Consider the following 21,917-nt stretch of genomic DNA (forward strand, 5'->3'; position numbering starts at 1 on the left):
CAGTCCATTCAACTTTGTAAAAGCTTTCTTATTTAATGAATGCTTCAAGTAACTGTACAGCTTGTTGTCACAAAAAAAATCCACGTGTGCATTTTCACTTCTTTACAAACTGACTTACGCTCTAACAAACTTCGCAATTGACAGCCAATCAAATTTATCAGACAGATCTTTGGTGCATAACAAAATTATGTCATGAAATAAATAAATTATAACAGATTACCATTTAACTTCGTAAAAGGGGAACGAAACAGTAAAAGGATAAAAATTTCATCTCATGAAGTAGTTCAGTAATAAATCACAATGGACTACTGACCACATTATGATCCAGACTCATTTTCGCTCAGTAAACAAAATTATTATCTGAGAGCAGTTTTACAAGAAACAAATTTTTCATTTTCGCTCAGTAAACAAAATTATTAACTGAGAGCAGTTTTACAAGAAACAAATTTTTTCATTTTCGCTCAGTAAACAAAATAATTATTATCTGAGTTCAGTTTCACAAGAAACACATTTTTTCTTTCATTTCCCATTACACGCAATATTGATTCTGTAAGAAAAAAAAATAGAATTCGAGATTTTCACGGACATACATATTTTTCATCAATCTCAATAACGAAAAAACTGTTCTGGCTATAGTAGCTTATCTGTTTGCTTGTGTACAGCAATTTTTCCTAACTGCTGGACAGACACTAGCATAGCTCAGTGTGGTCACACAGTAATGAGTTCGACTCGAAACCTGATCCTGTGATCGAGCCCTACTTGAGACTTTTAGTTGGTTTTATCTAAGGTTTTTCTGAAATGTAATACGAATGTCAATGTAACCTCAAGGTGAATATTCACCTTACCTTACCTTACCTTACCAGTCTATCATAAATTCCAACCCACAAACACAATAACCCTTCAAGATGTGGTGTGTTCGGAACATAAACTATTGCACGACTTTTTTCCCACGTTCATTATCACTCAATTCGTCAAGGAACAGTGAATATGAAAAATAAAATTAACACATCTTTCTCTGGAGAAATAACAGAAACTAGAATTTAAACAATATGGTGTTCTTTTTTTAAATTTGTATTCAACGAAATTAATTAACAAATGAGACTGTACAGAATACAGACCACAATAATTATGTCTCCATCAAAACTTAACACAGACATTTTTGGGCTAAAGATATCTATATAAATTACTTCATAACATTAACGTATCCCTTCCCATTAAGGAAATAGAACAAAAGAGATGTTTTATTTTTTAACGTGTAATGTTTATGTGCTTTAGTAAATTCGAGATATCTAGTCGCACTTTCTGTCAATACATCATTAATTACAGTAGGCTTTGGATGGCTGAAATTAATGTGTTTAAGAACTGCCTGCTCGAACACAATTTAGATTATGATGATGATAATATTGATGATATTGATTGTGATGGTGATAGATGATTTTCATAAACAGCAAAATATTAGACATGAATATAACATTGAAATAACTATTTCATATGAATTTATACAAAATTAATTACACCACATAAACTGTACAAATTATAAATGAAGTGAGATAACTTACTTTTTGAGATTGTGAAAAATATCTTTTGCTGGTAACACAGAAGATGAAAATTTATTCTCTCATTTGAGCGCACTATTATTTGGAAATGTCATTACTGTCAATAATTTCTTATTCAAAGCTACAAGCACACAAAACCAGTGTATTCCTTATAAATAAATGCACAGAACTCGTAAATCCTTGAATAGGAAATAACTTCCATTAATTATTTTTTTCTTTTGACAGGGTGTCTGTGAAGCACGAAGAAGAAGACACACCAAGAAGAAAGTGCAGTCAAGGGAAACTAACATCTTCGATTTCCTTCGATTACTGATTATGCGATTGGTTTATGGTATTGCTACGTCAATGGGATTTGGTGACTCCATTTCAGAATTCCTTGGCGGAATCTTTGTACCTCCGGGTGCTGAAGAAGACGATGATTTAGACTTCGATTACTGAAGAGAAATACATTATAAGCACTTCTTGATCAAAAATATTTTACAGATAAGTTAATTTCCTTAGTGACACTACTGTACCTGAAATTATTCGTAAGACTACGAACGCCTACAATGGTTTGACAAGAAGAAGTTGACAAATCTGTGAGCAACGTTATCAGTGTAATGTAATATAAACGCTAATCACATTAAACCGTATTGAAATCACGAACAAATGAGAGTTACTTCATTGTGAATAGGCCTTAACTGCAGTGTTCTGGTGGACCACGGACCAATTTTAAGTGCCTTATTGAAATATGAACAAAATAGACTTTCATTTTTCACTTACTAACTTATCCAAATGAGTGTTTTCTTGTGTATTACAGATTTATTACACATGAAGTCACCTCAGAGGATTATATAATTCCAGATAAATTGGAAGAAGTATTTTAATATGTTTTGCATATATATACACTTACTGCACTGACAAGTGACTGAGCCTTCCCCCCCCCCCCTTCCCACCCTCAATGCAAAAGAAATTTACAAATTCAGTGACAGTTATTAAGAAAAGTTTAAGAAATTCTTTTTCATAACTAGGACTGATGATTGTCACTATTTTGATATATTAATGTGTGAATATTTACCATGTCTTCAATGAATATGAACAAAAGAATAATGAATCCTTATATTAAATTTTGCCTTCGATTTTGAGCTTTAACTATCTTCATAAAGTAACACAACAGTTAAGCATGCATGCATACATAAATTACAGAAAGAAGAGTATCACGCCTTACAAACCAAAGGATTATCTCAATTAACGTCTGTATCTTTAATATTATTCAAATATGCACATTACAAGTTCTAACAAACTATGTTTCTGCACTACGAGTTCCAAGAACATTCCATGTGTGTGGAGAAACAGGGTCAGTAAACTATCCCAAGAGATACATATGTGTAATATATATTTTGGGGGAAGCCCAAGCTTTATAACAATCTCAATGTCAAACCAAAACTATATATTTTGGTTCAAAATGTATGATAACACTCACTTTATGACATAATTTTAAATCTCTTACTACTAACCATTATCAGATTAAAATGATAAATGAATGTACATATACACAAATATTAACAATTTCCACAAATTCTGGTCGTTTAATTGAATTTTATTGTACCCTTTACTCAGACTGCCCTAGAACAAAATTAACATGTAAACAAGTTTATAATTTAATAGGTAATTGAAAGAATAAAGCCACCTAATTTAGAATGAACTTAGAGATATATCTATTCAATATTGTAGCAATGAGCGAGATATATTTTTATAAAAATAAAAGAAAAAATTATTCAAACTGTTCAAAATGCATATTACATTACATTCTATTTCATATGTAATGTTACATCATTAATGTGCCAAGTCTGTAAGCTTTTTCTTTGTATACAAGATATAATAAAAAAAAATAGTACGGTACCTAATTTGGTAAATTAAAATACAAATTCAAACAGTATACAACAGATATGGAATTTCTCAGTAGAGTACAAATAAAGCAAATTTAATTTTAAAATTGTGACTTAAAAATTCCACATGTTAAATGTCGACTATGTCTTATTTAGCAGTGTAATCAATTATTAGGAACAATAATTTTAAGCAGAATCACACTACGGCATTTAACTTTTGAGAGCATAAACTATTAAATGTTTTGTAAAATAGCATATTTGTGTGAGCAGCTAAGAAGTATTTATATAATAAAATAATTGTATTATATGCACTACATTATTTATGTAATAATATAATTTATTTAATTTTTTTAAAGTTGTCGATTCATTACAACCTTTATCTTTCAAAATGGACAATTATATTTGGTAAGTAAAAAAAAAAAAAAAAACCTGTCACAAAAAGTAACAGATGTCCTACGAAACACTATAAAATCTTAACCTCTACATTTGTCAAGTAGACCCACATTTAAGAATTTTTTTGTGTCTGTCTGTTTACACATTAGCCACAGTTTACTCCAGTTCTGGTTGAATTATCGTTCACCTCTACTGCAGCAGTCAGCTTGTAGGACTTAGCCCTCTATGAGCTGTCGTGCAATACATTTATTTTGTTTTATTATAAAAACAATATTTACAACTCACGGTATGTTGATAATACTTAAGCTTGCTAAAAAATCTAAATAAATTTTTAATTTAAACTCTTTCCTCTATATTACGGATGACAAAAATTTCTTTGATAAAGAACTGACTGAATTCATTATGTGGAATGGATGTTGAGTCATCACCTCATATTTTGTAGGATTGTCCAGGTCTAAGTCACATCAGACATCGATACCTCAGGAACCACATGTTGTCTCCCAAAGAATTTCAGAAAATAAAACCCCGCAGCACCACAAAGTTGATCACATACTGTGGTCTCCTGGGTTGATTTCCAGTTTATGGGCCATTTGTGCCGAAGTGCTTCAGTAACAGGAGGAGGAGGAGGAGGAGGAGGAGGAGGAGGAGGAGGAGGAGGAGGAGGAGGAGGAGGAAGAGTATGGAATTCATTCTGAATATTAACACCTGAAACTGCTTTCACTAATTGCACTTATACATTGTTTCACAATAACAACACATACATATTGTTCTACCAAACATTTCAGCATATAATATATAGGTACTACCAAGACATGTTGCATGTAGGGGAGAGTCGGGTAGTATCGGACATCGGGTAGTATTGGACAGTGCGTTTCTTTCATCTACCACCATATGGTAGTACCTGAATGATATGGTTACGTTTCTCTATGCGACAACACAGAAACGAAACTATGTCAATCAGGTACTATCATCGTGTGGTAGATGAAAGAAACTCACTGTCCGATATTACCTGATGTCCGATACTACCCGACTCTCCCCTATAGAAGTTAGGATATGTACGTGAGCAACTCCATGCAGCATGGACAACCATTCACAACAGTACACTAGGGTCAGAAATGCTATAAATTTGGCAGCAAGAACTCTGACTATAAACTCACATTCTGATCGTAATCACACTGCCCAAACATAACATAAAGAAAAGAATATCTAAAGAGACAATGAATAATTTATTATTTTCCGTCACTGACTTAACATTTCATATTAAGGTGTGAACCTTTATATTACATATTTTTCTTGGGTATTAACGTTTTTGTCGTACTAAACGACATCATCAGATACCATTATTACATTACAATATATTGTAATTTAATAACGGTTCTGATGTTGTTTAGTATGACGAAAACGTTAATACCCAAGAAAAATATGTAATATAAAGATTCACACTTTATATGTAATGTTAAGTCAGAGACGGAAAATAATAAATTATTCATTGTATTTCAAAGACTTATCTGAACAAATTCCTTCAAAATGAATTGTAAAATATCTAAAGAGACTTAAACAGCAGAAGGGTAATAAGGAGAGATCTTTATAATTACAGGGATATACCGGTAAACCTGTATAATTTGCAGACACATGAACTGTTTATTGACTTTATTAAAGCTCAAGGCTTTTGACAGGTACTTTGCGAGAAATGTTGGAAAATTATGTTAGAAAAAGAATATCATCTAAAATGAAGCTCTTGAGATAATGTGCTGCTGAATATGTCCCGAGAGATCACACTGCTAGTCATATTATAAAAGAGCAGCTTGATTTAAAAGTAAAATAAAGGGCAATAAACAGAAATGGTTGGAAAATATTAAAAGAATCAATACAGACAACAAAGATGTCGTGATTTGGGAAGACCGAACCAAGCAGGACAGGTTTCAATGGCCTACCTTGATCTTGATGATGATGATGATGATTATTTAAATGACAGTCCAATTTTCTGATTTAATTTCTACAAGAATTTAATAGCATGCTACAGTGAGAAACTATTACTGTAGGGAAATCAATATCTGGATGTGCTCTGTTCAGTTCTTTGAGACTCGTGTTATAAGAGTAACATAAAATGTATAAGAGAAAAGTTAATTTGGTGGAATATAGTAAGTTACCAGTAAGTGTTGTTGTTGTTATTTTATCATAATCCTGATGTCACTGCTGACAGTCCATCTCCTCATTACTCTTCTGTTATTGTTTCATAATTTTGTCAAATATATTACTTACGATATTATAACAAATAATGACTAGGAATGGAAATGGTTAAAAATTAGAATTATGTACCTTCATTGACCTTGTGTTCAGTCTGATTCTTCACAGGAATCAGCAGCACCAGAGATCAGATTATTGTAACAACCTTTCTTCTTACGCACCAAGTCACCCCACAGTACATGTGTATTGCACGCTGGACAGTCACCTTCCAATGGTATAATAATATCACCCTTCTGGAATCTTCTGGCAAGGCAAATAACATGTACTACTAGTAGACAACTTGGTGAAATACAGGTCATTTTCTCGTGTGGACTGATTGCTTCATCACAGAGGGAGCAAAGACATATCACGTCATCATCTTTAAATGTTGTGGAAGGAGGTGACTGTGATGTAGTTTCTTGAGACTCAACAATTCTTTTACTCACAACAGGACCGTATGCTATTGGCATGTGAAGTGGTGGGCAGGAATCAACCTGTAAGTAAATAAAAGCAAATAGAACAAAAAGACATACACAACGTTTAAATTAATAACAAGAAAAATCTTTGTTCTATATTACTAAACGAGATATTACTACCTATTGAAAACAATACATTCACTTACAGGAAATTCACGAACAAACTCCTGTTTCAACCAACGTATGGTTAATGCTAGCCGGTTCCATGGTCCCACTTGTAACATCTCTGACAAGACACGCAAGCAGAAATCATAGGGTTTTTCACGTGGCTTCTTCTGCATCACATGTCTCAAGCGGCGTGATCTTTGAGGATGTTGCCAGGCCCATTCAAACTGTAAAATATTCACAAAGATATTCCATAATGTATTATTCACGAAGTAACAGCACCAGCATTAATGTCTGAAAAAGTCCTCAATTATAATATAACAGACTACAATTTTTTTTATTACAATACATGAAATGCTTTGAGAATTTTAAACTTTGTGTAACATACGTTGCTACCAAATATAGTGTAAACATTGCAGCTTGTGAAGTAAACAGTGCCACATTAAAAGAACATATTGGTAAGTTATGTTCAAGACACTGAAAATAAAACTTACAAACATGTACAGAGAGAGTTAAACTTAAGGTTCCAGCATTTCTGTTGTCTCTTGACACTATAATTTGGAGAATCGCTACTCTTATAGATGTCACCACTACCGGTACCTATCTTACAGTCTGGTGAGTGATCTTTTGCATAACTGGTGAAGTGTTTATTTAAGAAAATGGAGAGAATCTTATCTCAATTTCGGATCAATTGTTCAAAATGTCCTCTGTTACGTCCTATACCAATGTTGCAATGATGTATGAAGTTCCGAGACACTCTATAATTCAGGTCGAGAAAACTCAACACATTATTTGCCACACAGTAATCTCGCAACTCAGTAAGAATGCCAGCAACATACGTTTAAGCTCGGCCCAGGACAGAAAGTGTGGATTTTCCTTAACAGTTGTTGCGTAACAATCGCACTTAAGTCTACTCAGCTGTCTGAACTCTGATGAGAAGTACGTATTTTTAAACATGGTTAGATACTCAGTACAGCAACGCATTTTTCGTGTTGAAACATATCTACTAAAGAAGAAGTCATACGAGTTGTGTTTATGCAAGTTTCAATGATGCTTTCCAGGGACTACACAACCAGTAAAATATTATATTATTAAATTATATAATAAGCAGCACGAAACAGTATCCATTCTCAATAAAAAGAAATGCTGCACACGGCTAATAAGCAATATTAGTGAAGATAAGCTCAAAGAGTTCGTCCCAGAGCTTCATACATCAGTGTAGCATGTGTATAGGACATAATGGAGTTAACATTTTGAACTACTGCTCTGAAATTCAGGCAGCATTCTCTTCATCTCTTCAAACGAATAATTAATTAGTTACGCAAAAGATCACCTGCCAGACTGGTGAGGCGCCGACACATTCAATAATGTCATCCTCAAGAGCTGGCATTGTTTTCCAGATTATAGTGCTAAGAAATGGCAGGAGTGACAGTCTCTTAGGTTTGATTCGCCCTGTACAATGCGAATGTGTTTATAAGGTAACGTAGCAAAGTCCTAACTGACTGGAAAAGCATGGAATAATCTAGAAAGTAATAACTGTGACTGAAGTGATTGGAAAAGAATGACCATTTGAAAGACTCAGTTACTTACCCTTAAAGCAGAAATGTCATTAGGAAACCCGTGAATGATCAAGACCATTTCCCTGAAAAGCAGATAACATGATATGAAATTTCACGTCATAATTAAAAATAACAGTAACTTTGACTAAAATACCATTATCACAAATGATAATTTTCATCAAACATTGACAAAGTATTATAGCCTTTGGTTCTATGCCGCGGGTGATGCTTTGCGATTTCGTATTTGTTTTAAACATTCGCTGGTTCATCCTCGCGTTAGAATTTAAGTGGGTCGAATGTCTGCATTACTTCCAACGTCCAACCCCCTTTGTAAGTTTGTAAGATCCCTCTTGCACACTCCTTGCATTTGCATGGGTGAAACTTGAATGGGGGGAAAGCATCACTGGGGCACACGTGAAATGTCAAGAAATCACTGCTACCTGTCACATACCTCAGTCTACCTCGGCATACTGCTATTACAGGTAAAATAATGCTTATTCGTATTAAAATTTGGTCATACGATGTATAGTCATATCTCAAAGAAAAAGTCGAATCAATTATTATAGTGCATCTAAATTACTGTACCTAATTTATTATAGCTCACCATGGTCCTCGATTACTTGTTCGCCAAGCCCCTCCAGCATGTTTGCCTTTATTATGTTGTTTGATTCTCCTATTTGGATCAACAGTATAACCAATATATGTTCGTCCTTTATATTTTGGGTTTGTGCAGTATAATAAATATACACCAAAAAATCCTACAACAACATTTTCATTCTTACTCATATCAGGCGCCCACTATAACGTTTTGTCTAAACAGCTGTGCGAAACTGCGAAACAAAAACGATCACCCAACTACGCCGATCATGGTTGCCGACTACTGTTACCTAAAACGTTAAAAGTCACTATAGTCGAAGTCTAAAAGTTGCTAAATAAATTCTCTGCACACGCACACGGCATAACAATGGGCTAGAGTATAGACTATGACCATGACATATAGATTATAGACTCTATTCTAACTCCTTGCGGTATTCCTACTCAATTAAAATCTGGCGAAAATCTAGCAGTGTCACCACCGATCTGCCAAAACAAATTCTGAGTGGGTTGGCAACATTGTTGCCGATGTTAATAATAAAGTGTAGCTCACTGTGTCAACGAAGTACATTGAATGTTCAGTACAAGATTTACAAAATAAACAGACGATGGCAGAATCAATAAATTCAGACAGTTCTCTTTGTAAAATGTTGGTAATATATGTATCGTGTATACATTGCATGAATAATATACATTATGAACGTGTAATTCTTGAAGTTCTAAAATAGTTTGAGGTTATGCCATTTTCTGGATTGAACTTTTAAATGCGAAATATATCATTTAATTATTTTAATTTAAAGTGAAACTTTCGATATCCCCCCACATAATACACGGAAGAGAAAACGTACTTAATTATTGAAACCTTTTCACATTCCTCGGCCTCACGTCACTTAGTTATCCCTTCAACTAACCTTGTTACCTAAGTCGACCGCCTGTCACTTAGCTATCCCCTCATTTAACCCATAACGAAACGCAAATCAGACGTTAGTCGCGTGTGGTGAGATACCGAAAATGGGGCCATCGGCGTAGCTCAGTTGGCTAAGGCGAAATATATCATTTAATTATTTTAATTTAAAGTGAAACTTTCGATATCCCCCCACATAATACACGGAAGAGAAAACGTACTTAATTATTGAAACCTTTTCACATTCCTCGGCCTCACGTCACTTAGTTATCCCTTCAACTAACCTTGTTACCTAAGTCGACCGCCTGTCACTTAGCTATCCCCTCATTTAACCCATAACGAAACGCAAATCAGACGTTAGTCGCGTGTGGTGAGATACCGAAAATGGGGCCATCGGCGTAGCTCAGTTGGCTAAGGCGCTTACCTGTCGATACGGAGTTGCGCTCGGGCGCGGGTTCGATTCCCGCTTGGGGTGATTACCTGGTTGGGTTTTTCCGAGGTTTTCCCCCACCTTAAGGCAAATGTCAGGTAAACTATAGCGAATCCTCGGCCTCATCTCGCCAAATATCACCTTGCTATCACCAATCCCATCAACGCTAAATAACCTCGTAAAAAATAAAATAAAATGAATATAGAGCGTGATACTAAGTACATAACTAACACTGAAGTATCTAGCCCTAATCTGGCCTACATACTGGTACAGAGTATATTTCTGCCTCTGTGCAATGTCATAGTGTATGGTGAGGGAGAAGAGAGAGAACAGAATGTTTGCAATGCTTTTTAATACTCTGATGCCCACGACCAAGATAAGCCATTTGAAATGTACCGGTCACTCACCCGCAGAGAGATACTGGTAATAAAAGAACTGTGCCTGTATTTCAGTTATAGATTTATTTTTTATTGCATAGTCAAATTGCCTTACCAGTACATCTTATTTTTTTCCTTACTGAATTAAAACTGATGTATACATAGTTATATATAATAAAAGTGATATAATACAGTTATATGAACACTTTTTAATGATTGAATAAAATTAATAAAATCGGTTAAAAGCCATACTTGTTTCGGAGGAATGCTCCTCCATCTTCAGTGGTAGTACCACGACGCTGGTATAGATGTTCGACCGCGTAACGTAGCTTAAGGAAGACTGACTTTTATTATATATAACTATCTTACTCATGAACACTGTTGCATCTGACCTAACTTATGTAATTTAATTATGTATACATACTTTCAAAGAGAGCCTTAAATTGTTCATAATTTTTATGCTTATTCTGTATCTAGTGAAAAGTTACATGAAAAAGATTATAGAGGACACGAGATCATTACGTTATAACTTCTTGTAAGAACTGATGGCCTGGTAGTTCAGTATGTAAAGGAACTACCCAAGGATTCGAAGATCTCGCTTTCAATCCTGGGTCATTGTGGGATTTTTCTCGTTGCCAAAATGTTTCTGGGGTCCAGTAAGCTTCCTGTCAAATTTTGTACTTAATATTTCCAATGTTTTGAAACTATTATAGGCTAGAGGTTCCATCATCAGAGCAGATAGTTAAGCCAGAGGGATCGCCTGTCTCAGTCGTCTGAGTAGAAAGGCATAATGAGCCAAACAGAGTAGGTAACTCGTTTGGTCTACCTATCTGCCTTGATGATGGAACCTGTATGTAGTTCCGGAGTGGAAATGTTAAGTTTCAGGACACAGTAGAATACCCAAAAGTCTATTTCTGATTAGAATAACTGTTTAATTTAAACCTTAGTTAATTTAAATATAATAGGGCAAGTCCTTGTTTCATAAAATGAATCATTTATTTTTCCCATCTTGTCTATGTACCGGTACTATAAGTGTATGCGTCTTGACAGTAACATTCAATATGTCTTTATTTCAGATGTTCAAAGATGAAGGGAAAGTATGTGTGTCCACGATGCAATATTCTTTATTGTTCATTGCCCTGCTATCAGTCAGAAGTTCATGTCAATTGTTCGGAAGCATTTTATCAGGATTGTGTTATGGAAGATTTGAAATCTCAGGACACAGATCCAGTTGCTGAAAGGAAAATGGCTGAGATTTTTAAAAGATTGCAACAAACAGAAGACGATGATGAAAATAATCTTGGTATGGGCAACATGTAACTTTAATAAAAATTGCACATCGGGGCCATTCTTACTATTTTAAGTAGCTTTATTATGTACTTTTAATAATACACCAATTAATTATCAGTGGCGAAGCTAAGGTAAAATATTGGGTAGGCTGAAAAAATCTGCTTACCTTGTATCTTTTTATAGAGGAGATGTTTATCGGCTTTTCTATCAAATTTTTTTGTGACACAGACCCCACAAGAAGATGATGACCACTCATTTTCAGAATATAGATAAAACCTATTTTTCTCAGCACAACCTGTTAGTCAAGGATATTTCTTAAAACAGGAAAATTGAAAATTTCTATTTTGTCTTCCTCCATCCGTTATTTTAATATGTAAATGTGGTGTCGATCTCCTATCTTTGTAAGCACATTTTGTTTCATACCAACTTAAAAACTGTTTCTCTTTTAATTCTACAAATATTGACCTCAGTGTTCTCTCAGTATGAGCCATTTTACGCAAAATTAATATGTAAAACACACACGCACTTTTGATTAAACTAAACTCAACAACGCAGTGCTTTCAGAGAACACCAATATAGCACGACGTAATATTGTGACGGAAGATTAGCCTCCCCGGTCCTCCCTCAAGCTTGCGAGTCAAGGTCGTAGCCATGTCTTAGGAGGCTTTTGCCTTTAGCCTTACTGCTCGCACTGCTCTCTCCATAGTGGAAGGACTGCCAACTGTGAATTTAATATATGGATCAGAGTGCAACTATTTGTTATGATACATCATTATTACGAACTTATAGGCCTACTGTTACTAGGAATAATAACTCAAATTTTTTGGGTAGACTAAACCTCAAAAGCCTCTTAAGAGCTTCGCCACTGTTAATTATTACAATTGGAATCTAAGTAATCTTTTAAATTTTCAATTATATTTAATTCTGATACAATTTATATCTGTCTTCCCTTTTAATTAATGGCAGTAAACTATATTAAACATCCTTCATGTTACCTGTGTGTTTATTTGTCAGTGGGCATAAATTGTTAGTTTTATAAATACACATAACAATTATATTGATAAACTAGGATACCAGTAGCTCTTTATGTAGAAATGTTGGCATCAATATTAATTTAAATCTTAATATTGCTCATAATATACGACTTTATTTTCAGATTCTGATGATGATGACAGCATGCCTGACTTGCACGAGAGGATGAGAAATGTGAATCTAGATGATGCTGATTCTGTATGGGAAAAACTAACACCTGCAGAAAGACAAGAATTTGAGGAAATGTTACAGAGTGGAGATGCCAGTGAACTTGTAGCACCATGGGAACCGTGGTGGCTTTATAGGTTGTCATTACAAATAATTATTGTAGTATATTGCCCGAGGTACATTCAGAAAGTAATTATCATTTGGGTATAAAAAAACTTATAACTTAATGTGTTTTTTATTATTTTTTATAAATTAACACATTTTTTTAATCCATGGCACAAAACAGCCCATCATGGCCCAAGACCAACCAACCAATTGTTGGTCTCACTTCCACATGCCTTGGCAGAGATGAACCATTATCGAACAAGTACAGAAGTAGTGTGTGGTTAGCATGATGACCCTCCAGTCATAGTTGGTTTTTGAAACCAGATTTCACTACCTGTCGCAGCTCCCCAAATTGACCACCTGTCCCATAACACTCACCAAAATTTTATGAGGACTCGAACTAGTGCTCATTCTGTAACACAATTCCTAGACATGGTACCTTACATGACGATGCTACAGCATGGAAACTATAAAATCTACGTATCTTACTTAACTGATACATTTCAGTTTCTGTTAAGGTACCAGTTTTCCTATACCCTCTGCATAGAGGTTTGCCTTGTGCGTCATAAGCCAGTCTGATCACTTATGTTTGTCTCATCTCGTTCCCGAACTTCTATTATCTAAGGAATTTATTCAGCTGTAGGATGACTTGAAAATATTTTCTTGCAAGGCCTGGACTGTAGGGAGGATGTTTTACCAGTTTTTAGAATGAGCAGAGCAACTTTTGTTTATAGGGTTGCTAGACGTCCTGTAGTTTCCAAGGTTTCCCCTATTTGACACACATTTTCTCCAGTTTTCCAGTCTTCAATGAACTTTCTTACCACTTTCTCACAGTCCCATTACGTTTTATCCATAATGTTAGAAAATATGTCGATGAATATTTGCAGAACAAACATTCTGTGCATTCAGAAATTTTATTATCGACTGGACTTCACAATTGGTGGATTCTTAAGTTGTCTAGCTCACAGTAAACAAATCCTGCAGTTTGTACTTGAGCAGGAGAATAAGTTTACATGTAAAGCTCAGATATCTGAACATGTGCAGATATAATATCTTGTCGCCTTCGGTAGCATTGTTGATATAGTGCTGGCCTTCTATGCTCGAGGTTGCGGGTTCGATCCCATCCAAGGTCGATGGCATTTAAGTGTGTTTAAATGCGACAGGCTGATATCAGTAGACTTACTGGCATGTAAAAGAACTCTTGCAGGACAAAAATTCCAGCACACCGGCGACGCTCATATGACCTCTCCAGTTGCGAGCGTCGTTAAATAAATCATAACTTTTTTTATAATATATATAAAAGACATATAAAAGTAAAGTTAATCCCTTGACAGGCCAAATCGACCCAGAGAGTGGCGAGAAGTTATGGCTCTCACCTTTACAGACCATCAGCATTTAATGGCATTAGGGATGTCAGTCCTACATGGCTGCCACCTTTACCAACAAAGAAATGCTCCTGGTACTCATTTCTGTTCGGGCTGAGTAGATCCCAGGGCCATAGTGCTGCTGGAAGGATCGATAGAAAACTCCATGACTCCATCGGGAATCGAACCCGCGACCTTCTTCCTTGCAGTGTTATGTCTCAACTGTGATGCTACCACACGTCCCACAGAAGATATATGCTGTCGGTAATTATTTTCTGGATGGGCCTGATATAATGAAACGAAAGTAGCCTATGTCACTTTCATAAAGCTCAAGAATGACGATTTTATAGTGCATGAATGCTAAATAAATGTAAAATCTAAATTTACATAACATATTATACATTTATGGTTAATATACATTGTAAGTAAATTAGCTAATGGCAAAGGGTTCAAACTATACAGATATAATGCTGTAATTCCTTTGTGATGTTCTTTTGTAATTTCATCTCAAAATGTAATTAGTTGTATTTGTTTCAATTACAGAAAGAAGAAAGTTCTGGTTGAAGAAATGGAAACTGAATATCCAGACTATAGAGTGAACTGCCCAAAAATAAAGAATAATGTGCCTTCTTTTCACCAGATTTCGGTAAAATTTAATTAAGGTGTTAATGTATTACATATAAATGAAATATAGACTCTTAATGCTTCCTAACAGTTTTAGTGTGTTTATCGACAGTAGGTATCATAAACTTTCTGAAGTTTTGTATAATTCAGTTTCTGTTTCTCAACAAAATGTTTTCTTTTTACAGAAAACTGCTCCATCACCATGTGTGAAATTCAACATTCTTAATCTGATTGGTGCTTATTGTTACACATCTCGATTCTTCAATGGTGAACATCACAGTATGCCTGCAGAGGCTTGCAGCACTTTTGTGAGCCTCTCTGGAAATCTGAGTCTCAATCACACTTATGATTCAGCTGTTATTGCTGTTGAGGCTGTAGCACATGAGGCTGTTAATGTGCGTACACATATATATGTCTTATTTTCCTCACTTTCCCTCTCTTCCTCTCCTTCCTTCCCCCTCCCACTTAGTCTCTGTTAATTCATGGAATTCAGCTTTTCTGTTTGTACTGTATCATTGAATTAAATGTCGAAACAGTTATTCAGTGTCGCAACATCAACAATTATATTTTAAATTTAAAGGTATCATTATGCTACACACGATGCTCGTCTTTTTACGAGCATCTGCGAGGAGTTCTTTTCCAATTGGAGAGAACTCTAGTGGTCGCTGAAGTAATTTCTGACAAGTTGTAGAAGCAGACGATTTTCTTACAACCAGGTGATATCAAAGTGAAGTATCACTTGAATTTGGTTTGCAATAAATAATTCTTGCAAGTTGTAAAATCAGGTGACTTACAATTAGCTAATGTCAAAGTGAAGTAAAATTACAGAATGCATAGTAATCTACCTACATGCAAACACTTTAGTAACGTGGGAAACCTGACTGAACATGAAAAGAATATACATAATATTTTTCGACTTCCAAGTTTGCAATGACATGTCCGAAGAATTGCAGTTGGGTAGTAACTTAAACCATTTTGCCACAAGTTTTGTTCACAGTAAAATATTAGAGAGCTATGAAAGGAAGGCAAATTTTCAATGGAAAATGAATTGGTGTCAACATGATGAGTCTCCAGTTCACTTCGGTGGCCTAGTCCACGAATTTCTTAACACTACTTTCAGCAATCAGCGGATAGGCCAGGAAGAACCTGTGGATTGGCTTGCAAGATTTCCAGATCTCTCCCTATTGGACTTCTTTCAGGGACATTACAAGAAAATCTAGGTTCATTCTACACCTTTTGACTCTGTAATGGATCTTGTTGTATGTATCGCTGTAGCAGCCGCAACCATCCAGAGGACATCTCACATTTTTCAGTGAGCAGGAGAATCTCTACTGCCTCTTTGGCAGTTACTTTGAACACTTGTTTTAAAATGCATAACTCAGTACTTATTGTCACAATTAATGTAGAATATTTCCAACCAAACCTAAAAATGTTCTACAATCTCTTAAGAATTATGAAGGTTGACTAGTCGCTCCATGCCAATTCTAGACCCATGGTTATTTAACAAAAAAACATTGTTTTGATCTTTGCTATTATGCCTAGCAGTTTTGGGCATCGAAATTTTCGTCACCCTGTATATTTGGAAGTAGCATTTTATTGTTAAAACTACTGGACAAATCACAAAGGCCTTTCAGTATCTCAGTGGCTTCTTTTTCTCCACAGTGTACCTGGATCAGTGGATCAAATGAAAGTGTAAACTGCATGAAAGAGGATGTGCAATGTATCTTAACTGGACCTGAGGACATCAACTGCACATTCTATCTACTGGCAGCTTTGTCTGATATGTATCAATTAATGACGGAAGCTAAACGTTCTAAATGCTCAGGCAAGTAGAACACAGGACTAAACTACATAATACAGTAAAACAAGCAGACAATTATAGAAGTTGAGTTGCCAGGTGTCTTGTATTGTATGCGATGTCCCTTACTTAAACCAGAAAATCTTGTCCCATATGGACCTGATATATTGGACATTGTATCCTAGACTGCCAACATTTTCTATTTTGACATTTACAAAGACTGATCATGTTTAACTAATGCCAAAAAATAAACCAAATATGAATGTTCATCATATATTAAGTAGTAATATCAAATAAGATTGTGTTTAAAAATTCAATACATTAATGAAAACCAATATAAGAGGAATGTATACCAAATGCTTCCAGAAATATTACATTTTATAAATATGAATTCCAAATATCAATACTGTTCCTCCCAAATTTGTATAATATATAAATGATTAATCAATAATAATGTAAATGCTTCAGTGATCCAAGAAAATGGTATGTTCGCATTGTACTTTGTTTTATCACACTAGTACATGCTCTGAGATAGTGTGCAAGGATTTCTTCCTATCTTAGAAGTTCTTCGCATTTTTCCTTGAGCTCAACAGCGAGACAGTTCCTTATTGACATTCTGAAAACCTGGAAACCTTGATTAAATTTTTTTTTTAATTTATTTAAAAATAGTAGATTCTTGTCCATTGCAGTCCTTCAGTCATTTTGAAAGAATTAAACAAACATTTAAGAGTTTAGTTTTCGTTAAGAAATGCTCCATTATTTAAATTTAAGCTTTGCATGAAACTGTAAAGTTAAATAAAGAAGCAAGTGGGTTGTGCCCTGCATAAAGTTGTGTAGTGACCTGATTAAGACAATGAGTGAATGGGACAGCAAGCAGACTAGGTTGTAGCCACATTTTATATTTTCTAATCGTGAGAGAAGAAATGGACTATTTAAACAAATAAAATCTAAAATAAATAATTGTATTAGATTTTATAAATTTTTTATTCATTTAGAAAACTTGCATCTACATTACTTACTAATAGTTTCGCCCAAATGTTAGTCTGAATTTTTGCAGTGCAACTAAAAATGGTTAGAAATAAATTACGTAAAAAAATCTTTGTGATCAGTCATATAATTATAACAACTTATATTTCAAATCTCCCACGAGGAAGTTACACAAACTATCGCTGGTTCAAAGCCAATCTAGTCACCAGAATGAGTTTATAAGGAGTTAAGTGGTATGGAGTGTATGACACTTATTATAATATATCAAATAAATTGAGGGAAGCATTTTTTTTTTTTGCTATCCTTCCTGAAATCAATAATGTCTTAAAATTATTCTCATCATGAGTGCACTTGGTCTGATCTGATCACAAGCTACGTAAACTACTAACCATTTATGTAGGGACTTGATGTCTTTGGTACTGATTTGTTTGTAGTCCGTAGCTTTTTGAACAGTCCTAATATGGTTCATTCGTGAAATACATTCCTTCTATACTGTTTTATTTTAATGCATTATGTACTTCATTCTTACACTTTCATTTTTTCTTTTGTGTACTCTGTGTACAATGCTTAGGTTTTGCAACCACGTACAATCATTGGTATAGCCAGTTAAAACGTCTCAAAATTCATCAGAGGTAGTCTCCCCACAATTGAAACTCTGTTTTGTTTAATTATCAATCACCTGTATATATTATTTTGGAAGTTCATAATATATATAATAAATGAAATGCCTTTTTCTCTAGTTTTTATTATTATTTTCATTTTACAGATGCAGATGCAGTAAAGAAGACTGGAGAGTTTTCCAAGAAATTTAGTGACCAGTCTTCTGTTTCTCTTGTTCAGAAAGACAAACTAAAACTTTATACAAAAAAGTTGGAGTATTATCTTTCTTGGTCTCAAGCATTTGGTAGTGAAATCTGTTGTCTAACACTGCACATATAAAACGAATTTTAATTTTAAACGGGATTATTTCAATAATAATAATAAATAATAATAATAATAATAATAATAATAATAATAATAATAATAATAATAATAATAACAATAATAATAATAATGATGATGATGATGATGACGATGATAATGATAATAATAAAGATGATGATTATGACGATGATAATTAATAATTTAGTTGGAAAAAAATGTTTACAGGAACTCACCTTATCAATTTAGCAATTGCCAAATGGACTCATACTGGATATCAAGTTTTGCATCCTCAGGTTTTGAACATAGATAATTTTTATTTTCCAGAATGGCGTTCCAGTCCAACTAAACCACTGATGATAATATAATAATAATAATAATAATAATAATAATAATAATAATAATAATAATAATAATAATTATAATATTAAACAATAAGATACAAGAAAGTAATTTTCAATAGATCACTTTTCTTATTGCATAGCTGACCTATTCTTCTATAAGAACAAAATAATTACTGCTAACAGAATGGAAAACATGTACAGTATGCGTCCCATGTTTTGAAAACCAGTTATCAACAGTGCACAATAAACAACAGCATACTTGTTTCCCATTCTGTCAAAAAGTAATTATTTTCTTAATACATATACTGTATTTACAGAGAAAAAAAATTAAATTTAAAGTATTTTTAAATGCAGTGTTTCCTTGATTACGAAGTAAACAGATAATCGTTGGTGTAAAACATTATAAAAGTTTTAATTTTTTTAGTTTCTTTTCTCTAAATCTTGAAGAACCATATCTGATTCCTGGTGATAGTGCCATATTCAAGGATTGAATTGGTATTAAACGAACTTTCAAATTTTACACCTATAAACCACGTGAAATATTACACGGACATACAGAGAGCTACAAATTCTAAGTTTGTTGTTCAGAGAGTCTCATCAATTCAACACTTTTATATTAAGTATAAGAATTATCTCTCTTTTTGAAGAAAAATAAATAAAATCTCTAATAACACTCACTTTTTAAAGATTAATTGTGAAAATTATTTCAATGTTCTCTGCCTTTCTGTCTTATTCTCATCTCCTAATTAACAATTTTCCTTAAAATAGGTGGTAAAGCAATGGCAGTTCTAGGAAAAATAATACTTTGTATATTTCGTGGGCTGACCTGAGAATATAAAATAGTCTCGCACCTTTATCTATTTATATGAATATCATTATATTTCATTACCAAAATACAAGAATTCATTTAAGCATGGTTTCTTTTAATTACTAAGAATGAAAAAATTTATTTCATACTGGTATTATACTTTTATGGCTCTGACCCACTCCCACTCACTGACACTACTACCACTGGTAAAAGGCACCTTCCACATACACAATATAAACTTGCAGGGAAATATGAGGGAGGTGATTCAATCCTATTCAGAATATACAAGTGTAACAAAATCATGCTCATTTACTGTACTGGAATGATGAAATTACTTTTCTATAAACATATGACTGGTGTAAAGTATTCTTTGAAACAATGTATATTAATGCACAGTGCATAATATAAACAAAATGAGCATGGATGGGAAACAGCCACTCTCAGAGAGCTTAGCTGCTCCCGCTACAGTTCCTGTTGTACGTAGATACTCATACTGACTGCTCTGTTTACAATACGAGTTTCCCACCCCAGAAAATGAGTTACAGAATGTCGAACTACATTCAAAAGACAATTTTCTAGTGCTATCATGCCTTACAAGAACACAGTTCACATAGTGAAAAGTTGTGACAATTTGAGAGTTTTTTTTTTAATAAATAGACCAGAAAGCCCCAGTATGTTGTAACTGAATAAATCCTTGGCAGTAGTGCAGGTTAATGTTAAAAGAATTAAGGACCAATGGTATCTATGATAACAAGAGTAGAAACTTAAATTAACGTCACAACTAACAAAAGAAACAATTATTAATAATGAGCTGTAATTTGTGTCTACCAATATTTTTCATTCTTAGCCTGTGTGATTTTACCTATGAGAGGTCTTAAAGACAAGGCCTATTCAACAAATCCTCACACAGGACAGAATCTGAAAAACAGTATCTTACAATCAGACTAATTAGAATCACACATGTATTTCGTATCCCAGAATTTGTTCATAAGGTATGAGGCATTCAACAGAGTGGCAGACATTTCCAGCAATATTGTCAATGGTAAGTGTAAATTTTAGTTAGGTTACATAAGATTGTGCTGGCAATTGAGGTTATACAATGATCTTACTGGTAGTATTTGCTTGCTATCATGAATATGTACTTGAACATCACTGACAAACTGGAATGAATGAAAATGCTGAAACATACCTAAAACCCCTCAAATATAAATAAAACAATATTACAGATATAGTGCTCCCAAATGAAAGAAAATATATGTCACTAGATAAACGAATAAGATGAAAGAGTAGAACCAATCTGAAACCCGTAAACGAATAAGACGAAAGAGTAGAACCAATCTGAAACCTGTGATGGTAGAGAGGGTCATTGTGGCTCAACATTGTCAATAATGTTGATATATTGTGCTACCCTCAACTAGGAGCATTTTCTGCTGTGTATCGAGTTGTCTATGCAGGCAATCTCACATGTTCCCTGTCCTAGCCCTCTTTATCACCAACCAGTGATGGGAAAAATTATGGAATGATGTTGATGCGTATATTAAAATAATGGGAGAACTCCGAAATGAAAAAACTACCAACTGCGATCTTTTTCACCACGTGTCACTATGGATTTTTTTAATGAAAAGTCCCAAACCTAATTCTAGCTCAAACTCAGATTTCCTGCATATTAGGCTGATGGTTTAGACCAGGTAGCCATCTCACGTGAGAGTTTTTAAAGAGATATATATGTAAGCATAACTTTCAAACATTCTCAATTTGATAAAAGAAACTGGTCATAAAATACTGTAACCTACATCATGGATTTTCATTAGGAGGAAGGTGGTAACTCCTGCGACGATAAAGCATTTGTACTACAAATAATTAGGAAATATAAAGAGTTTCAAATGCGAAATGAGATCCATATTTTGTTTCGCAAATTATTATGATTTAATTTCCTTCTGTCATCTAGGTCGGTCCAGGTTGCCACCTATCGCAGAGTTTAACTAACT

The 21,917-nt window shown here is 34.1% G+C and overlaps 3 protein-coding genes across 5 annotated transcripts in view; 1 reads left to right on the top strand and 2 right to left on the bottom strand.

Annotated features, from left to right (window-relative positions):
* Positions 1-6,181, bottom strand: part of LOC138701086 (solute carrier family 22 member 3-like) — a 54,190-nt gene extending 48,009 nt beyond the window's left edge. The window contains exon 1 of the mRNA XM_069827656.1: positions 6,137-6,181. The gene's annotated coding sequence lies outside the window, so the exon portion shown is untranslated. The remainder of the gene's footprint in view (positions 1-6,136) is intronic.
* Positions 1,781-9,034, bottom strand: slx1 (Nuclease slx1). Its single transcript, XM_069827662.1, has 4 exons — positions 8,788-9,034; positions 8,215-8,266; positions 6,666-6,851; positions 1,781-6,537 (listed from the first exon to the last, which is right to left on the bottom strand). Exons 1-4 carry the CDS (start codon positions 8,967-8,969, stop codon positions 6,154-6,156), a joined length of 804 nt encoding a protein of 267 aa, XP_069683763.1. The 5' UTR covers positions 8,970-9,034; the 3' UTR covers positions 1,781-6,153.
* Positions 9,035-9,270: 236 nt separating this feature from the next.
* LOC138701087 (zinc finger HIT domain-containing protein 2) lies at positions 9,271-20,012 on the top strand. Of its 3 annotated transcripts, none has more exons than XM_069827659.1 (7): positions 9,271-9,426; positions 11,565-11,791; positions 12,935-13,115; positions 14,991-15,093; positions 15,257-15,466; positions 16,734-16,896; positions 18,623-20,011. In XM_069827659.1, exons 1-7 carry the CDS (start codon positions 9,386-9,388, stop codon positions 18,793-18,795), a joined length of 1,098 nt encoding a protein of 365 aa, XP_069683760.1. In that variant the 5' UTR covers positions 9,271-9,385; the 3' UTR covers positions 18,796-20,011. The 3 variants fall into 3 exon arrangements, with proteins under 3 accessions (XP_069683760.1, XP_069683761.1, XP_069683762.1); XM_069827660.1 differs by having other exon boundaries at positions 9,305-9,430; positions 18,623-20,012; XM_069827661.1 differs by lacking the exon at positions 9,271-9,426 and adding an exon at positions 10,053-10,534 and having other exon boundaries at positions 18,623-20,012.
* Positions 20,013-21,917: the final 1,905 nt, after the last annotated feature.

Source organism: Periplaneta americana, chromosome 6 (assembly GCF_040183065.1).
Source record: "Periplaneta americana isolate PAMFEO1 chromosome 6, P.americana_PAMFEO1_priV1, whole genome shotgun sequence".
Taxonomy (NCBI): domain Eukaryota; kingdom Metazoa; phylum Arthropoda; class Insecta; order Blattodea; family Blattidae; genus Periplaneta; species Periplaneta americana.